Consider the following 21,527-nt stretch of genomic DNA (forward strand, 5'->3'; position numbering starts at 1 on the left):
AATGTAAAAATACCTTCCTTCCATTATAAATATTTTTTAAATATAATCATCAATATTAAATGAACCCTTGACCTGTAATAAAACCATAACTTTAAAACCACACCTTGAAGTATGTACTTTTATATTCAAAGTTTAACACTTTGAATCCTTATGGGTTGAAATTTAGATATAATTGCAAAGCATTTCCTGGGTGTTCTACCAGGGGAACTTTATTTGAGCATTTAACCAAAGTTTTAAGTTTTTATTTGGATCGCGTTTTGTGGAAACTGCCTTTTCGTATGAAGGCGATTTCTGATTTATTGCATAATCTTATAAAACGTAGACGGGCGAATGATAAGCATTGGTCATACAAGTGTTGTACTTAGGTTTGGATTGAAAGCCTTTGGCAAGTTTTTGGAAGAGAGTTGTACTTTCCATTATATTACTGAGTTTTGTTTATATACTTATTTTATGTTTAATGACAAAGATTTTTAGACAAATGAAGGGTACTGCTGTGAGTATTCCATTTGGTCAGGCTTATGCAGCTTTATTTATGGGGCTGTTTGAAAAAGAAGTTTAATATTGTTATGATTTTTTTAAATACTTTTCTTAGCTTCATTATATTGGTTTATTTTTTCTTTCTAAAGGTGACATGGATGTGGTTCCAAGATTCGTTAGTGAATTAAATAATCGTTCTGGTATCCAATTTACATACAATAGTCATAGTACTCAGCTTGATTATTTACATGTGATTTTAGTGGGCTTCTAGACCAGTGTGCTTTTCTTTCTAGACTGTATTGTTCCATAGGCACTCTCTTGTTTAATAATTTAATAAATTGTTTTTTTTTTTAGCACTTATGACATAGGCAAATATACATTTATATAAATAAAAACAAAACATATTGACATAATTTTAGTTGCAAACATTGTACATCACTTCCAGTCAAAAGAGTGACTTTCTACCAGATATTTGTTTTCCCACTTTACTGATAAAACATGTGACTAACCAGCATATCCTATAACTGAAAGAAGTTCATCTCTACTTGATTCCTAAGTAGACTATCTCTATCTGTAAAGCCTAGCACTTACTCGCTAAACTGCTGATCTAACCAGCATATCCTATAACTGAAAGTTCATCTCTACTTCTGATCTCTAAGAGACTATTCTCCATCTGTAAAGCCTAGCACTACTCCTACAGTAGTCAAACAGTCAGCCCTTAAGGCCAAACAAAAATGCCAGACACACTTGTCATTGGTGATTCCATAGTCAGAGGCAGGGTATGACCCTGACCTGAGCAGTCTACCTACCTTCACCTAGAATGATGCCACAATACAGTGATAAGATGATCAGCTTTAATAATTGGCTTAAATTCTGGTGTCATTCAAACCATAGGCAAGACTGCTCTGCAATTTGTAGCATGTTACAGCCACTCAAACCAAACTCAGAACCTCACATGGCCTTCCTGAAAACATTGGAGGGATAAATGTATCTCCAAACACCATCATACTAGGTGGGTCCTTTTAAGGCCCCCTGAGCCAGTGGTAAACATTACTCAAACCCAGAAATCTCTACAAATGCCTTCTTCTACCAGCCACAGGGACTGCATGGATCAGCAATCCCAAAACAAAACTAAGATTGAAAGGTAAACACACCTATAAGTAAAACTAAGACTAAGAGCTCTCATAAAATCATCCAAGGTAAAGAGAAAAAGGTAAAAAAGGCAAGACAATCATAAAGGCCTTCTTTGGCTATGTTAGAAAAGGTTAGAAACACAGGATATGCTCAGATATGCTCAAAAAATGATAAAAAAAATTAGAACCTACACACATGCTAAACATGCACATGACACTGGACAGGTTCAACTTCTCCCCTCCCCCCAAAAGGGAGAGAGATATCTATTCAGAGAGATTGTAGCCCCAAAACATCTCCAACGCCCAGGTGAATTAGCACAAGCCAATCTGCAAAGCCAAAGGAGAGGATCATATCATACTGGAATAAATAAGAACATAGGGAACTTGCAGACTTTGGATCTATTTCTAGCTCATTCAAATCCTTCCTTCTTTTAAACCTCATTTCTCTTCTGCATGTAGTTTCCCCAGTTCCCATTTTTTCTGTCAGTTTGCTCCTACCCTTTATCTAAAGATCCCATTTCTAGTTGTTCTCTCTATTACTATATTCGCTACTTCTAGAACAGTTGATTTAGACTTTGATATCCATTTCCTAGGAATTGCTTTTTTGCCAGCTACCATAATTAGATTCAGCAAGGCCTTACTATGTCTAGGCAATTCCGATTCTGTATCGTAACTCAAAAAAATCATTTCCTTAGTCATACCAATTTGCTCAGCCGGTATTTCTGATTTAGTAGTCTGCAGGGAATTTTTAAAGTCTGCCAGTTCATTACACTCCTAGAAAATATGTTCCCATTTACCTCTTCGTTCCCCTTCACACCTTCAATATTTGCTTTCTACCTGAGAAAAAAAATCTTTGGAGTCTGCTTGGAGTATAAAAATGTCTATGTAAACACCTCCAAGCAAAGATCCTTAATCTTCTAGACTTTGTTGTATATTTGCAAGACATAAATGTATCTCCCCATTGTTTCTTCGTGAATTGCTTATCCAATCTCTTGCCAGTCCTTTCAGACCTCCTCTCATTGATGGTTATAGTTGTCATGCAATCTTTTATATGCTCTACTAATTATTCCTTTTTTAACAGCAGCTTCTGTTTTAGATTCTACTAAAAACTCCACCAGTGCTGTTCTTTCACTTAGGGTTCACTGTTTCTTTCTCTTTCTCTGTATTCTTTCAATCCTCGATAGGGAGGGCAGTCTCTAGCCTGCAGTCCAACTAAATTCCTAGCCTTTCCCATTCTATTACCTTTCCCTCTCTAATTATTTGCTCCCAATACCTTGATTATTTTGCCAGTTTTAATTTTAGCCCTTCTTGCCTATTGTCTGTATCCTTAATTGCAGTCATCCCAATTGACAGAATCTCTTTTCTTCATTCCTATGTTGGCTTAGTTTTTGGAAATCTTTCTGCTTTATGAATATAATAATCTGTATGGTTATTATTGTTCTCCTTAAGAATCTGCATCCAAGATCCAGTCTCACCTTGTTTCTTGAGCTTTCCCTGTTTCACCATCATCCCTTTCCACTTGGAATGATAGGTTTCTGCTTGAGATATGTATAGGAGCCCTAACTATGTAGCCTCTGATATATCCCTTCAGATTGGGTAATCCCTGACTGTTGTATAGGCACTGTGGATTTTTTTTAACTTGGTTCCTGCTACCTTCCTCACAAATTATTTCTGCTTTACCCAAGGTTGAATATTGTGGGTAAGAAAAGTTTGCACTAAAAGGGAAATTTTTTTTTAATTTTGTGGGTAAGAAAGGTTTTAACTAAACGGGAAGATTTTTTTGAATGAATCAGTTTGATTAAGTAAAATATTTCTTGAGAGAGGTTGTACTAAAAAGGATGTATTTTCAGATTATCGGCAGGCCTCGGTTTTACAACAAAATGATTTATTGGTTTATACCAGGAGTTGTGCCATGAATAAAACCAATATTTTGTATAATTATGAGAATGTTAGTTATTACTTTTATTATTAACAAGCTTTGGAGTGTCCTTTATTCTCTTTCACGAGAGAAAATAATATTACTGATTTTTTTTAATATGAAATTAATTTTCTATGTCTGTTTTAGACATAGTGAATATACAAGAACCCTTGGGCAGTGTCCCCTGTGGTGGGTGTTTAGATGTATACTGTGTCCTTTTGTTAGCAATATGTTTGAGAAGATAAATAATAAAATAAATGTGGTTGGTAGTTTTATTTGTGAGAGCTGTACAGTAGTTTATATTAGGTGTCCAAGTTGATTATTTTATATAGGGGAAACAGAGCTGATGCTACAAGAATTAAATATCATCATAGAAATAATAGGGGAAATAATAGGAAAAGTCCTTTGACAATTCATTTTAATGAAGTACCTGCTTCATAGGATCATAAGAAGTTACTAGGCTATTGGCCCTGAGGCCGTTCTAAGCCTAGCCATGTGTTTAGCCCATGTTTAGCGAAGTCAGCACCAATAACCCCAGTTCAGCAGGAACACAGGTGGTATCCCAGGGGTGTATCTTCTGTTTCCCATCCAGTTATCCAGGTTGCATTTAAAAAAGGATAATGAGATACTCTGCTTGATGTGGAGTGGGAATCTATTCCAGAGATGGGGGAGTCTCTGGGACACAAATCATTCCCACCAACAAGTCCTATTGATGTCACAGACCAGGTTGATGTCGCGCATGCAGGTTACTCTAGTGGAGCTTGCCTTGCAGATATGCAGCAGTCCCATCAAGGCAGGGTCTGAGAATGCTTTGTATGCCAGACAGAGGTCACCTCTGAGGAGTCTGTGTGAAACTGAGTGGGATAGGGCTTTTAGCCTATCTGTGTAGGGTAGATGTTTGAGGCCCTGGATTATCCTGGTGAGGAACCTCTGTGGATTCTCCAGCTGCTGCATGTGTTTTGTGAGGTACATGCTGAAGGGAGCATTGTACTCAATAATCTTCCTTATAAGGGAAGAATACAGGGATGTTGTGACCTCCTTGTCTCTGGATGAAATACCCTTACTTATGAGGTGGACCATTTAGAAAGTCTTCCGTATAACGGAAGCAACATAGTGGTCAAAAGTCAGGTTGCCATCAACCTAGGTGTCCAAATCCCTCACGACTTATTGCGTGCTTAGGACATTGTTATTAATGTGATATGTGGGGACATCACTCTCCTCAAAGGGGATGATGATGCATTTTGCAGTCATCTGTGGACATGGTCAGCCATAGCCCACTGGTTTTGGCCTGCACCTCAGAGAAGTATATCCCGAATAACAGAGGCCCCAAGCCCGATCTCTGGAGTATGCCGCTCGTTAAGTGTCTACTGCTTGAGGTGGCTTCCCCTATTTTGATTAAGTGGGTTCTATCAGTGAGCCAGTCTGCAACCTGTCTAGTACCATATGGATTGATGCCTAGTTGAGAGAGTTTATCTGTTATTCCCGGGTGAGGAAAGCTTTGGCCAGGTCAAGGTGGGCAGTGTGCACTGTCTTCCCCTCGTCCATGGATTTGGTGACCGTCTCAAAGAAGTTGACCAGATTTAACAGACATGACCTCCCTATTGCAAAGCCAAACTGTGTGGGGTTGAGTGTTTGGAGGTTGCCAATGTTCTTGTTACTGAGGTCCATGGTAATAGGATGCTAGCATACAATTTGCCAGTGGTTCAGTCCTTTAGTTGGCCGTTCGAATCAGACCCATGGCGACCTGCGATGTTGGTCTGCAGTTGTTAATTCAGTAACTTTGTTTTAGTGTGTACCTTATAGAGTATATAGCTATATGTATGTTGTGAAGTGGCTTACTATGGACTGTTGAACCAACCACCACCAAAAAGGGTCGAGTTTACACACTTATGGCTGAGATTTCCTAACGTGGCGGTGTCATAACACGTATAAAAAATTTCATATTCTTTACCATTATGGACGACTGGCATTGGCAAAAGCACTCCAAATGGATGCACTTTTATGTACATTCTAGGGAGTTGAAATGGTACAGTATTGAGCTATGTCTTTGTTTTTTCTTGCAGACTCAGTGGAAACACTCAAACTGAGTAGGTCTGGTGGTTTACGTATTCTGAGTATTATTGGCGATTTTCTGTTAGGGACAACTAGGGTCTATATCTGCTCAGCAAAGATACTGCGCCACTTCTCAACGTGTGATTGCGTACTACTGTCAGAAGTGTACACGCCCCCCCCCCAATTGAATGTGCATTTTTAGCGACTCGGGATTTGCCTCCAGTGACTGGGCACAGAGTAACACGGGTTAGTGTGTTTGTGCCTTTCTGTTCGGTGATATTGAAGTGTATTAACCCACCAGATGTGCAGTAGCAGGCCCTGCTCAAACCCCACCTGACACATTGCAATGTAATTAATATTCAGCATCTGTGCTGAAAGCAGCCCAATGCTTTATTGTAGACATTCACTACCAAAAAAGAAATGTTTTACTAGGGGCATAAAACAAAATGCCTGTTGTACATCACATTACAGTCAATCGGGCAGAGTTCACACCACAAAACTGCTTTTCTAAACGATACTGTTATTAACGGCTGAAGCTGTTTGCAGTACCAGCACCGCTCTTTTTTTCATTTTCAGAGACTCTGCATTCCATGAGGGGAGCATTTTAATGGGAAGGTCAAGATTAGCATAGGCCTTTAGCTATTCCTCCTGTTCTGAATGTGGTGGAAGATGTTTAAGAGTCCAGACCAGGCTTGTCCTGTTAAGGCTAAGGTAAGGCTTCTGTTGTTACTGTCCTTAAAGAGGCAAGGGCTTTGGAAGGGCTTTTGGATAGATGTGTATACTTCTTATGCTTTAGCACTTTAGCCATGAGGCGTTGCCAGTTTCACATGTTAAAAATATCAAAATTATCTCCTTTCACAATTGAAGTCTAAGGTGTTTAGTTCATGTGTCTGAGGTGGGTAAGCATTCCTTACAATGTGGTTTTGATGCTGTGCAGGCCTCTCCTCGAGTGGCTGCTACTGGTTTCTGTTCTTCAGAGGCACGCCTGGTTGAGGGATCAGAATTTAGCTGAGCATGTTAAGACACCAGTTTTAAAGAAAATGGAGAACAATACCAAACTGTTGTAAACTGTTAAAGATTTTTGCAGGTGCAGCCCCAGGCAGTAGTAGAAATTGGCCTACTAAGGGATGGACATATCCTGCTTATGATTCCCAGTCTAGGGTAGGTCTAGGCGTGGTAGGGCAGAGCTCAAGGTTCTTTTAGGCCAGAACAGGGAGTTCTCCTGCTCAGACTTTCGCCTGGCAGCACCTTGGGAGGCTCTTTTCAAGAAAAAAAGGGATAATGGGATTTAGACAGATGGGTTTTGGATATCATTCACCACGGTTGCAGGTTTTTTTTTTTATTTCCATACCCTTCCTTTCAAAGGCATGCCATTCCTCCTCTCCTCTACAAAGAAAAGACAAGCAAGAATTTCTCATCTGTACTCCAAATAGGGGCCATTCAGCCAGTTCCTGTGCCAGAAAGGGGCCTAGATTTTATTCTCGCCTGTTCCTAGTACCAAGAAGGGGGTTCTGGCTCCAGGATAGCTTACTGAGTAAAAAAAGGAATTCAAATATCCTTACTTGACTCCACTGCCTGATTCTGGCTCAAGAAAAGGAAGACCTTTACAGCATTTGGAATATGTGATAGCAGTGCTAAGATGCCGCCTTAGGTTGGCATCTTGTATTCTGGTGCTTCCCAATGCCAAACTGCATATGAGGAAGCTGCAATGGTATGCCAGGATTTGGACACTGTCATTCAAATAATACCGCATTCAACAGGAATTTTGCTCCAGGAATGTAGATATCACCCTAGGACTCTCACTCTCTCACCCCAGAGGCCAGAGGCGAGTCAGATTCTAACGACAAGGTACTCAGACATTGCTTGGGAGCTCATCTAAATGGAAGAGGTGGATACAAGACAAGAGTGGCCTGCCAGACTAGCCAGACTACAGCATCTACATATCAACATGAAGGCAGTCCAAGCAGTCCAGTTTGCATTAATGGCTTTCAAGGAGAAAAGGGCAGGTGTTGATTCCTGCAACAGACAACACAACTGTGTCATGTGGTACATCAACAAACAAGGGGAACACATTCTTACCTGGTGTGCAGGCAAACAATGATTTTATGGGAGAGAGGTTTCATCACACAGCTTGAGTGGATGCTCTCTTCTTCAGTTGGAAAAAATGTGTTGTAGCACTTTCCACCTCCTCCTCTTCTCCTCCAAAGCTCCCTGAGTCAGACAAGACAAGCCAAGGATGATTTTAATAATGATTGATTGGCCCTCGGACTGGCCTCGTACATTACTGAGGAGTCTGGTAAGGGAAGCTCCATGGTCTTTACCTTTGATCCCCACACCTGTGTTGTCTCAGGGACGGTCACCTGCTGCTCAATGTCAATTCATTTCTTCATCTAACAGCCTGGCATATTCTTTTTTTGAAACACACAGGTCTCACTTTCCTCAACAAGTTTTAAATGTGATTATGGAAGCCAGAAGACCTAGAGAAAATGGAAGAGATTTTATTTTGGAGTGTGCAAAAGGAATTTGGAGATTTTCTGAGCAATTTGAGTGTGTCTTCTTCAATATCTTACTGAATTATTGGAAAAGGTTTGTCTTTTCTTTCTTCCATTAAGATTCATGCTGCAGCATTTTCAGCTCACTATGATGGTGACCACCATTGTTTTTCGCATCCTTTGTTCAAGCAATTTCGCTTACCATTCATTTGCCTACTTTTTTGCCTACTTTCTATGCAGAAAATAAAAATAAAGGATTAGATTTTGCACACTTTGACAGGCAGTTGGAAGCGTTATTTTTTATGCAGGACCAAGGATTTTAGGCAGTCTCCAACAGCATTTCTAGGGGGTGGCAACTATGGATATTTTGGAGGCAGCTACTGCATACTCCACCTTCCTTCCTACTCTGCAACAAATACTCTAAATCTAGGGCTGGGCTGGGAAGCTATTTTTGCCACAGCTATGACAGCTCCTGCTGCTTAAGGATTTGCCAGCCTCCCCCTTACCTCTTTTGGCTTTCTTCCTATCGAAAGACTGCAGCAATGTGGAATGAAGAAATATAGTACAGTTTTGTACCTACCTATAAAAATGTAGATGTTCGAGAGGATCCACATTGTTGCAATCCAATTCCTCCTCCTCCCCCTCTGTGTTTAGGGGGTTGTGTGTGGGTGAGGTTATACCTTGTAATTTTGTATATATTGTATATATTTTACATAGGGAGTATTTTGTGTTTTTTGGTTTTGGCCTGTCTTTTAGGGTCTCTGACATCTGGGGCAAGAAAGACTGAGATATGATGAGGATAGTTTCACAACACTTGTTCAGGGGTGGGGGTCACAAGGGGGCTTGCCCTCCTGAAAAGACAAAAGTAGTAATTTCGATGAGGATGGAGTTTGTGTGCATGAATTCCGTGTCAATCATGGTGCAATTACATATTGAAACTCTGCCCGCCGCCTTGTCAAACAGGCCACGCCCATTCCTGCGCAAACTAACTGGTGGGTTAATGCACTTCAATATCGCCAAGAGAGGGCTGAGCAGATGAGAGGCACCATCTGCTTATTGAATGGTAGTAGTTTAGAGGAGACACTAAAGCTGTTGTTAATATAATATAGTAGAGGATCAAGGATAGTAAGAGCCATGTTTGTACTAATGAATTGGTCGAAAACCATGTTGGGAGTTAGGTTGTTTTTGATAAAGTGATCAAGGAATTAAGTAGCGTTTTTTAGGATTTTGGCTAGTGGAGAGAGGATGGCAGTAGGTCGATTAGTTGAAGTCTGTGGAGGGGTCACCTTTGTGCAAGGGGGTCGTGTGATGTTTTCCAAATAATTGGTATGAATTGCTCAGAGATGGAGTGATTTTAATGAGTATAGATACATAGGATAGGAGATGACTGCTAGTTTTAGAAACTCATTAGAGAGTTGATCGGCTGCAAGACTGCTGGGTTTTAAGTTTGGTAGTAGTATTTTTTTTTTTAATAAGGCTGGTTTTAATGGGCCTAATAGTGAAGGAATTGGGGTCGACACTGGTAGAGGTGGGTATTTTTAGTGCAGAGTTGTGACTATTGCTTAAGAGGGAAGGTAGTATCGATTTACAATGCAATCTGTGGTATTAATGGATGGAGTTGGTGTTGAGGATTTTCCTGATTTGAGGAGTTGATTGATGCTTTGCCAAACTTTTTGGGCAATGTTTTGAAGCCTTTGCTGGCATGGTAGGGATTTTTTTCCCTTGGCTTTATTTTGAAGTTTCGTATGAGGTGAGGAAGCCTGTTTTTCAGTGCTTTGATTGGACTAGGCCTTTTTGTTTGAGGAGTAGGTAATTTTGTTAACCAAGGCACTTGTTTGGCTTTTATACAAATTTTCCTAATGGTAGCCAAGTTATTTAGTATGTCCTGGAATGAGTTGCTTAAAATATTTTATAGCTATGTCTAAGTGAAGGTATTTTAAAGGTGACCAGTCGAATTGCTGTAGCAGTAAGTTAAAATATAGCAAAATTTTTCCCTAGTGTGGTCGTGGTTTTATATATTTTTTTAACAATCTCTTCTGTGGTCATTGAAAGTGACTGTTTGAATTTGTCTTGCTCTGCGGATCTTGAGTGAATGTAAAACTCCTTTATGTTAAAATGACTACATCTGTTTGCATAATGTTTAATGCGTGCTGCTGTACCGCATAGGTCAAAAATCGTGGGAAAGGAGAATATATTTTTCTTGTGGTTACTCTGACTATTGATGTAGTAGGGGGCTTGGGTGGGATTTTTTAGGCGATTACATGATGCTTCGGGGAAGGGGTGTGTTGTCCTTTTTAGTGTCCTCATCTGCACTGCATACAATATTTGTGAAGGTCTTGTCTCCTGTACCTGACTGACGTCTTTGAATCAGTCTCCAGAGCTGTGGACGGTCCACACAGCCTATCTGGACCTCGCCAAGGCCTTCAACACCATCCCCCACTCTGGAATCATAGATAAACTTACTAAGCTGGGCAGTAATCCTACATCACTTGATGGGTTGCCAACTGGCTTACTGACAGAACCCACACTGTAAAAGTAGCCGACTCCAAATCCATACAAGTGGAGTACCTCGGGGTCCAGTCCTGGGGCCACTCTTGTTTGGCATCTAGTTCTCTGAAGTACAGGCCAACAAAGTTCGCACATGACTGCAAACTGGGAGCCGTTATTGAATCCCCAAATTATGTGGATATTCTACAAAAGGGCCTTACAGAAACAGATGCTTGGTGCGAAAGCCATGGGCTTAGTCTCACTGCCAAGAAATGTATAGTTATCCCCTTTGGGGGAAAAAGCATGTACCCCTGAATTACCACACAGGTGGCAGTACACTAAACACTGAAAGTGTGATGAGACTTGGACACAGGTGGACAGTGGTCTCACCTTTAATAACCACATTGCCACAAGAATCAGAAAATCCTACTGTGTGGCACACCATCACTAAGGGCTTTTCATCCAGAAAAAAGGTCATTGTCCCACAGTAGTCATCCCTCAGACCATTATAGAATACAATGCCCCATTTGGTATGTACCTCTCAAGACATCTGCAACAACTGGAAAGGCTGCAGACATACCTCACTAAAAGAATCATAGGCCTAAAGCAGATGCCCTATGCTGACCGTCAAAAAAAAAACTCTAGGTATACTCTGTCGCATATAGTTTACTCAGAGGTGATCTCTGCTTAATATACAAGGCCATGTCAAACCCAGAGCTGTTGGACATGCTCCACTTAAAGAAATCCCAATCGCTCATAGCCCCACGCTCCAGGGATCTAAACCTTGTCATCACAATGAACAAAACATGCTGAGAATAGACTGCCCATACATGTCAAGCAAGAGCGCCTCTTTGGTCCTCTTCAAAAAGAACCTTGACGATTGGATGGGAGATGGGAAATTCACCCTGGGGATCACGTCAGTCGCCCTGCTAGACAGGGGTCCAGGGAAGTAAATATTGTGGGAAGAAATAGCTAGGGAATTATGGCTAGGCTTGTATAAGCCCTATGGCCGGTAGCCTAGTACCAACCAACCTATGAAGTATCTGTTCCATGACCTTGCAGATCAGGCTAGTTAGGCTGATGGGTCTATAATTTCCTGGATCTGTGGACACTCCACCTTTGTGTAAAGGGATGACAATGACTGTCCTCTACTCTGTTGGGACAAAGTCGGTACTCAGGCTTTGGATGAATAGGCTGCCTAATGGTGCTGCAAGTTCATGCCTGAGTTCATGTAAGTTGCAGCCTGGGATGTTATCGGGTCCCATGGAAGCTGTATTTTTTGCCTTTGAGCGGGTAGTGATGACCTGTTCCCCAGAGACAAGGGGAGGGGGGCAGGAACTGAGGATGTCCTGATTTACTGATGGGGTGAACAAAGGGGTGAAGATTTCACTGGATCTATCAGCCAGTAGGTTGGCTATATCTACACCATTTGTGTATGTGGTGTCCTTGACCACCAGTTCTGAACAGATGTGGGTGCTTCCTTTGAGGTTGCGGACATATGTGAAGAAGGCCTTATCAATTGTCTGTAGTAGATGTGGCCAATTTGGACTTCAAGTTGGCTTTAGAGGATTTCACTACTGCACTTATTTGCTTGTTCAGGCTGAGGAGAGATTGCTTCCAGTTGGATACTTGCTCCTTCTTGGTCCTGGACAGCAATTTTTTCCTTTTGTTGTATAGTTTATTTATTGCAGATGTCCACCAGACAGGCTTACTCTTCCTTGCGGAGGATGATTTTGCCTTGTCAGGTATTCCTGAATCCATGCATCTATATAAGTGCTTGTATAGTACTTAGTACTCTTGTTTAGATTTGGACATTGGTGCCAGTTCCTACAGAGGGGGAGGGGGCTGTGAAGCTGTTTATACCATTCATCAGGAGGTTGTAAATCGGCTTTGGTGAAGTTTTTTTGTTTGACAATAGCTAGAGAAGGGGTCAAGGGAGATGCTGACTTTGAAGGTGACCGCTTTATGGTCGGATCTTACCAGGGAGGATGATACTGTAGGGGTGCTGCAGTAGTTACTCATGTTGGTTAATACCAAGTCCAAGATATTATCACCTCCTGTGGGGTATCAACTAGCTGTTCCAAGGCATTTGCATTGATAAAATCAAGGAATCTCTGAACATTTGTGTTCTGGCATGAGTAATTCTGGTGCTGTTTGCTTTGCACATATGCAGGAGGTCCATCAGGGTAATTTCTTAAAATGCCTTGTATGTCAGGAATAGATCAACTTGCAGGAGACAGAATAGTGGTAGGACTTTTGAAGCAGTTTGCACAGGACATGTTACTTAAGGCCTAATAGGTCATGTTTCATACTGTTTAGAAGACATCCTGGGATATTCCCTGGGTCTATCAATGCAATATCTTGGCCTTAGAGAGAGCATTGAGGCCCTGTTCCCTAATGGTAGTAAGGGGGAGATATATTTGATGGTATTTTCTGGGGAGTGGTTGAGTGGGAGAGATGGTTAAAGTTAGAGCTGAATTTGTCTGCCAGTAAGCTTGCTATGTCTTCTTGGTCAGTATAGGTGGATCTATTAACAGTAAACCATGCACACAATTGTTAAGTGCCTTTGAGGTTGTGGACACAGTTAATGAATGCCTTGTGGTGGTTGTTGGCCTAGGAGGCCAAATTTATCTCAAATTTGGCTTTAGTAGACTTTGTGTCTTCTGAGATATTTGCTTAGTTTGATTAGAGTACTTTTTTCTTTACTGGGTGCTGTACCTCCTAAATGTTGCCACTTGTTAGTTTATTCTTCTATTTGCTTATTACATAAATGGTTAGCTACGGACTCTGTCCTAAGGTTACCGAAGATGGGCCTTTTATTATTATATACGAAAGTCCTGTACTTCACATACTTCTAGGTCTGTAAGAAAAAAAAGATTTATCATTTGTGATGCACCTTCCCTCCATTGATGTTTCCATTTTCCTGCTCTTTCTCTAGTCGTCTGCCTTTTTCTTCCTCCTCCATCATCAAACTGTCTGCAGAACTGGAAGTAAGAGATAACATACACGATGTAAAGGATGAGGCTGCCTCACAGACTGAAAGTTGCATTGCCAAGCAAGCATAATACCTCCTGCATATCATCTGTGAGATTTACTGAAGATGGACTTTCTAACAGATTTAACATTGTAGTTTTTGTTTACCCTATGTATAGGTGCTCCCCAAAAGTAAATGTTGAAAGAGCGCTTGAGAGATAGTTGTTTTTCTCACTTTCATTAGAATATTCTTTGCATAAAAAATTAATTATTGAACTGAGAAATATATAATAAGAAAGATTGCGAATGTTCTGAAAAAAAGAACTAATTAGCAACTTCTGTACTTAAGAAACCACTCCATTTTATAATTTTGTGTCAAAAAATACATTTACAGCTGATACAAGTTTAATTGGGCAATTACTTCTCTTTGTATTCCAGGAGCTGGTTATGTTGCTGTTACAACACAATGCAGATTCTCAGGTAGTAAATGGTGCTGGGCAAACACCAAGAGAAGTTACACGAGATAAAGAAATACGAAACATGCTTGAAGGTATTTTGCTGTACTGGAACTTTTGTTGCACTTTTCAGGACATTTAAAATAAGCTTAGTAATGAAGGGACAACTTTCTAATCCAAGCCATAATGATTGAATCTTACAAGGCTTGCCTTTCTGTCTGAGATTTATGCAGGTAACTTAACTGCATTTGTACATAAATTCCATTACTTTTTTGTTTTCCTTTTACTTCTCCTTAAAATGACTTTTACATTCAGTGTACCATTTAGTAGAATGATCTTGATTCATTAGAGTTTACAGTTAACTGTGGAATTATCTTCTTATTTTCTGCTGCTTTAGTTTGCAATTTGTTTAATTTATCCAGAACCATGTGTTTGAGACACTTCTGTTTCCTAGTTTAATACTGCAGTACTTTAATGACATTGCCCTAACAAATGCAGTCGATTTGTAATAAATGACAAAGTAAATATTGGGCTGAAAGATAGTTTGACTTAAACACACCGCAGTAGTTCATTTGATTGAGATTATCAAGCCTAACTGGGACCTTGTAGATTCATAACTTTTCTCCACAAATATTGAATACCTCAGTGTTCACAGTGAATCTCAAGTAGCCTGATAATGTGGGTAGTTGATTGGCTGCAAGGAAGCTTTTGAGAAGGTAGTCATCCACAGAGAACAGGCATCATGGAAAGTTAGATCATTTATGCTTTGCTTACCTGATGCTTGTAAATGCTGTAACACCCAGAAATACTTTGACATATCTGACGTGATATCTTGTGGGAACTGTAACGGAGGAGGATCATATGAGAAACTGGATATGAGTAGCATTCATTTCTGTCTGTGTGGGTCCTTAAGAAAAACCTGAAACTTTTGGGGTGATGAACAGTTTATGAAACTGTTTGACCTTTATAGTTTTAAACTGTAAGTTTAAGTGCTTTAAATGTTGTCGTAGTCTAAGTTATGAAGTTAGCTGCTAAGAGTGAAGCATTAAAAGACCTAGAGTTGACTTCTAATATGCTGATGATACTTTGCCATTGAGGAGCCTAGCTACAAGAAATCCATCACTGTAGCTGTTTAAACCGAGTTAAGTTTTTACCGTTCATAAAGTGAAGAGAATTTATTCCACACAGAGGCTAGGAGCTGAGTTACACTTGCACCTTTTTTTCCTGTTCATGTATATTTGAAGTAGATATTGTTTGATTTTCTTGGCAACCCCAGTTGTAAGCATTGTAAGGATAGCTGTGTACTTAATATTGGGTCCTGGATAACCTTGTGTTTCAGACAGAAACTATCTTGCAGTTATCATTGAATTTGATTTCTAAAATATTCTACTCATTTTGTTAAATATTTATAGATCTTATTACTGAAATATTTTTGCGATTACCATTTCAGACATTTCATGCTGATTGATTTCAGAAGCTGCATGCTTAAGAATTCTGCCTTATCATGGAAGTGTGTTATTTCTAGCAGATTGGTGGGAAGTGGATATTCAATCGCTGTTGCAGTAGCCCTAACTAAAATGGGCTCAAGCATCTTATGTCCACTCTTGGCACAAGAGCATGTGCTTGTATGAAAGGGAAGGAAAGGCACACCAAAAAACAACATTCTTGTTGTATGCATTCTTCTGCACACTTCTTGTCCATTTAGCATCATAGGTATTGGCAGTGGCTTCAGCTAAAGTCTTGGGCATATACACATTTCCACTAGGAAATGCTCCTTTTTTGCTGTGAAGAACAAATTTCTTGTATCTGTCAGGAAGGGTAAATCTTCTTGCAGTAGACAGATATCTTATAAAGATGTCCGTACGACTTTTTTTTCATCTTGATAAACAAAACAAAGAAAAGTCTTGTCAGATTTGCTTTTCATTTGGTTCTAAAACTATAACGAGTAGGTTGAATTCTCTAAAGATCTTTTTTGAGAGTAAGTGCCTCAGGGATTTGGTTCAAGCAACCATAGTTATGCAGTCTCCTTCAGTGAACATCCCCCCATCAGAAAAAGAAGAACAAATTTTCAAAAGAGGTTTAGGAACATTTTTTACCCCCCCCCCCCTTTCTGTGGTCTTGGTCTGGCATCTGTGCTGAGGCTTTTTTGCAGGTCAGACTGTCAGGGGAGGTCACTGTTCTTATGATATCTCCTAGTCCTCTCTCTATCAACAGCCTTCCTGCCTGCTGAGAAAGTTTTCTTACTGTGGCCACTTCTTAAGTCTGGCCCATCAAAACATGTCCACACCAAGACTTTTCCTCAGACTTTTGGGCAATGTGGCTTCTTCCATTTTACTTCCTTTACTCTACATGAAAAAAATCTAAGGGTAACTCACATCAATGTGGGTCCAGCATCTTCATCCCTTATCTTTCTAAATTTATGTTCTCAATTTTGTCAAGAAGCAGCCCTTATGATGGGACAATCAGAGCTCTTTAAATTAAGACCTTTTTCTTCTCCTCCTCCTGCTCCATCAGTCATAGCAGATGCTTCAGACTTTCTCTCTGAAAATATCAAGGTCAGGACTTACGGAAGCCACATTTCACGTGTAAGCACATAAATCTCAAGGAGGAGATTGCTTAAAAAAAAGAAAACTCTAAAATCAGTTGTGGTCTCTTGGACCTCTGCTAGAGATAATAGATGTTCTTCGTGTTTCACTGTTGCAGTAATCACATTTGGGTTATCTGCTTGCAGTAGCCTTCAGTCGGCCTGATTATCAAAGTCTTGGGTCCTGCGTCGGTTGCTGTCTTATCTTCCGTGACGTCAGGTAGTCAGGGGTATAAAACATGCAGGCAGTGCCATTACATCTCTCTTTCTTGCCAGTGCCTGAAGCAGAAGCAGTTCGCAAGTGCCAGTTGGACGACTCCTCATTTTCGAGTTTCAGAACCGAAGTCTTCAACTAAAGCTAAATATCCCATTGGCAAAACTTTTTCTTGCTCTAAACCGATGTCAGTAAAAGTCAATAATTGTATTTCTTGTGGAAAGCAAATACCTCATAAAGATTTTCATTCGTACTGTATTCCTTGCCTAGGCCCTGAACATGATGTACCTCGCTGTTGGTTTTGTGCCTTATTTAAACCATGAACTATTCATTGTCTGTATATTTTCGCTTCTAAATATTTTGGTGCTCGGTTCAATTATCCAGATATGTCTTCGGTAAGCCACCGGATTACCGACATTCTGAAAAAACACAAAGATAAAAACAGAGACAGGCCACCTAGGTCCAAAGCTGCCGACGACGCTTCTAAGCTAGTTGCCACTTCACCGGTACTCAGTGAGGTGCTTTTGCAGCCCCGCTACTTCAAATTCGCAGGCCTCTACTAAGACCCATTCAGAGTCCGGTATGCCGTGAGATGCTTCAACTGTGGAACCTGTGGATGTCTCTACCTTGGATGAGTCTGGAGCCTCTGTGCAGGCACCGGCTTCTGAGGGTGTATTCAGGCCTACTGACTTGCATATTAAACGGATGCCATCTTCTTCTTCACGGCCTAAAACTCGAACCATGCCTAGGAAGCAGACAACCAGACCACATGGTCAGGCCTCTATGCTTAAAAAAACAAATAAGAATGGCTGAAGATCTTATTACTTTAATCAGGGGAAGCCAGCCTTCCCTTTCTAAGAGACCTAGGACTGAATTTGCTTATGATACTTCTGACCAGGATTCTGAAATTTCTGTTTCCTCTGATGACCAGGATTTACACTTGTCCACCTATGAGAATTCTGATGCAGAGAACTCTATTCCCTCTGCATCTCCCCCAGAGGATTTTTGTTTTGGTGAAACCTTGCATACTATTAGGGAACATTTTCACTGGGAAAACCAGAATTACTCTGATTCTAAAAAGAGGCTTAGAGATTTCTTACTCCTGCCCCAACACAGGCCTTTAGCTATCCCTCCTGTACTGGACATTGTTGATGACGCCTTTTCAGAATCTAGCTTGGCCCCTGACTCTTTACCTCCTGCTCCCGGAAAACCTGATAGATATTACAGGGTTCCTGATTCTCACAAGTTTCTTTTTAAAAATCCTACTGCGGATCTTGAGACCATTTAACAGGGACTCAAGGGCATTAAGGCTACTACTGCCAGAAAACCTACCCCCTCTGATAGAGATTCCAGGGCCCTGGATAGATGGGGTAAGAAGGTATACACCTCTGCAACCTTGGCGATCAGGGCCCTAAATTGCCAGTTTCATATGTTAAAGTATCAGCAGCATATTAATTGCTTAAACAGAAAATGATGTTGATTCCTGATTGTGTTGAAAGTAAGGATTTACAGGATTTAATGCATTCTGCTGAACAGGTTGGAAAACGTACTTTGCAATGTGGTTTTGTTTTACTAGAGGCATCTTGCAGGGCTGCTGTCACTGGGTCTGTAATTAGAAGGCATGCTTGGCGTTAGGAGCAATCTTTGCCAGATCATGTTAAAACTAAATTGCTGGATGCTCCCTTAAATCAGGACTGCCTGTTTGGCAACAAAGCAGAAGTTGTTCTTAAAAAGATGGAGGAAAAAGCTAAATCTATGCAAACTGTTAAAGATTTCTTACAAGTGCAGCCTCCAAGATTTAGTAGGCATTGGCCCTCAAAAATTTGTCCTTTCCTGCCTCTTCCAGGCCTTCTCAGTTCAAACCCAGAACCAGCAAAACAACCAGGCCTCAGTCCCAGGGTACACACAGGACTAAGCAGTGGAGGGCTGCCACTTCCAAATCAGGGAGTAGTAAGACTCCCCCCTATGGTAAACTGTCTCAATGACTTAACTTTAAAACTTCCAAGCACTTCTCAACTGACTGCTCCTTTGGGGGAAAGATTGTTCTGCAAACAGCTTTGCTACAGGAGGCACACTTGGAAAGAAATGACAACGTGAATCTGATAAAGGTTTTCAGGACAGTTATTCAGCAGAGTACCTGGGACAAAGGAAAATAGGAGTACTTAATATTAATTGCATGAAAAGCTTTGATAGTGATAGAAGAGAATAAAACGGTAAGAATAGTAGATTTTGTAGTACTAAGGGACTACTGGCAAGGGAGGAGGATTACACTGGCTTTTATTTATATTCCACCTAAAACTGCTACAGTGGATCTTAAGACAAGTTTGGGAGAAATCCGTTTTCAACAAGGAATATTATTTATAGGTGGGGACTGGAATGTGAGTTGTAGCAGTGAAGATGTGTCTGGGAGGCCCAGAAGGGAAAATATAACAAAGGAAGGTAGATTTTTGAAGAAATGTATAAAAATATTTAGTATGGAAGATATGAATTCAGTAGTAGGAGTGCAGAGTGAATTTAGTATTATTCCCCAAGATACAAAAAACTGCACTAGGCTAGACAGAACTTAAATTTCATGGGAACATGTGCATTTAATTGCAAGTTTTGATACATATCCAATAATTATTTCAGAAAACACACCAATAATAAATAAAATAAAAACACATTGTAATGAAATAAAAATGAGATACTGGTGCTTTTCCCACCTCTGTGTTAAAAAGTGGAAATTACTCAGGAGTTATTAGAGAAGATAGAAAATTGTTTTAAAAATGCAGTTAGATTGTGGAATGCAATTAAAGTGGAGTTTAAATATAGAATGGACATAAAAGAGCAATATGGAAAAGAACTAACAAGACTTCTTTTAGGAGGACTAACAGATGTTTTTTAAGTATTGCAGAATAGCAGAATAGGAGGAAATCTCACAGAACAAGATGAGGAGTAACTACAGAATGCTTAATAGAAAATAAGACATTACATTGATAATATGCATGAGTTTAGAAAGGTTGTTGTTAAGCAACTGTTTTTTGATGATAACTCCAGAGCACAAAATCTTTTAGAATGATGACTCGGACAACAGAAAGTAGAAGGGGCTGTCACAAAGCTTAGGAAACCTATAAGAAGGAAGATAACAAGATCCTGTAGAGGTACTAGAAATATTTTGGAAATTTTATGAAAGTCTGTATAAAGAAGTGAAATGTGGAAATCAAGAAGACGCACAAATGGAAATGTTTGTGGAAGAATTAAATATGCCAAGGTTAAAGGTAGTTGAGGCCCAATTATTAACAGGATAGGAGGAGATGAGATAAAAATGGTGATGTATAACCAATCCACAGGAATGTCCTCCAGAATATATGGTATTCATATGGAAGTTTGGAAGCTAGGGGCTAAAAAAACTGATGAGGATTAAAAAGGTTTTGTTTAACAGTATTTTAAGAGGAGAAGCACCAACATCCTGGAAGAAAGTGGTTGTGGCTGTAATTCCTAAAGAGGGTAAAGACCCATCAGATCCAGCTTCATACATGCCTATTTCAATCCTAAACCAAAAAAAAAAAAAATAAAGTGTTTGTAATGGCTAAAAGAATGGCATAGGTGATGCCAGAGTTGATAGATATGGATCATTGTGGTTTTGTGGAGAGGAGCCAAACATTTGACAGCATTAACAGAACATTGATGATCAGAGGAAAGCATCATGTAAGAAAATACCACTTTTGTTGGGTCTTGATGCAGAGAAAGCATGTGACAGAGTAAGCTGGGAGTTTACAAGCAGGGCAATGGAAGCATTTGCATTCCCTGATAAAATTATAAGGTTGATTAGGAGGGTATATGAGAGATCAGAAGTGAAAATTAAAGTGAGTGGGTTCTGCTCTGATAATTTCTCTTTGAACAGAGGAACAATGCAGATTTGTCCTCTTTCCTGTTTTTTTTTTGCATTATATTTAGAACAATTGGCAAAGAAAATAAGGGACTCAGAAATGCAAGGATAGAGTTGGTAAGGTAGTCAACAAAAACTGGCTGTATTTGCAAATATTATTTCATATCCGATAAAACCAGAAAAAGGGATATTTCATTGTTCTGAAACATTTTGAGGCAGTTTCAAATCTTTTCGGGATACAAAATTAATTAAGCTAAAACAAAGACAATAGCTGTAAATTATGTGCCCACACACAAATTGGTTTAGCAATATCCATATTTATGGGGACATAATAAAATGAAGTATTTGGGAGTATGGATTAAATAAATCTGGTGTGGCAGCTCAGGATATGTGGGAAGAGACTAAACAAAAGATAATACAAAAACTGATAAATTGGAAGCTCTGTTGTATGGATAGTAAGATACAAGCAATTAAAATGTTTTTAGTCCCTTTAGTCTTGTACACAGGTCAGGCAAATTTGTATCAACCAGAGGAGAAATGGTGGATAGTAATTAATAAAGACCTGAAAGATTTTGTCTGGGAGGGGAAAATGGCAAGAGTCAAGTGGGATAAGCTGATTCTTCCAATACAACAAGGCAGTCTGCGATTGTCTGATTTGAAGGGATATTTCAGAGCTACACGGTTAAAGCTGTTATACATAGCACAAGCAGCAACCTATAATTCAAAGTGGAAAGGGAAGATGATGAGATGGAGGAAGCTGAAGACACGAGGAGAGACTGTGATTTTGGATGCAGATCCTTACGGAAAATAACAATAACCATACAAAATGTTATATTCATTAAGTAGAAAGTATTCTAAGAACTAAGACAACATG

At 39.9% G+C, this 21,527-nt stretch overlaps 1 protein-coding gene across 1 annotated transcript in view; it reads left to right on the forward strand.

Moving 5' to 3' along the window:
• Positions 1-21,527, forward strand: part of OSBPL1A (oxysterol binding protein like 1A) — a gene marked incomplete in the record, with an annotated part of 2,690,541 nt that overhangs the window by 284,867 nt on the left and 2,384,147 nt on the right. Inside the window, 1 exon segment of the mRNA XM_044065352.1 lies at positions 13,971-14,082. Coding sequence (XP_043921287.1) covers positions 13,971-14,082 — 112 coding nt within the window.

Source organism: Protopterus annectens, chromosome 3.part0, assembly GCF_019279795.1.
Source record: "Protopterus annectens isolate FY-2018-M chromosome 3.part0, PAN1.0, whole genome shotgun sequence".
NCBI lineage: Eukaryota > Metazoa > Chordata > Ceratodontiformes > Protopteridae > Protopterus > Protopterus annectens.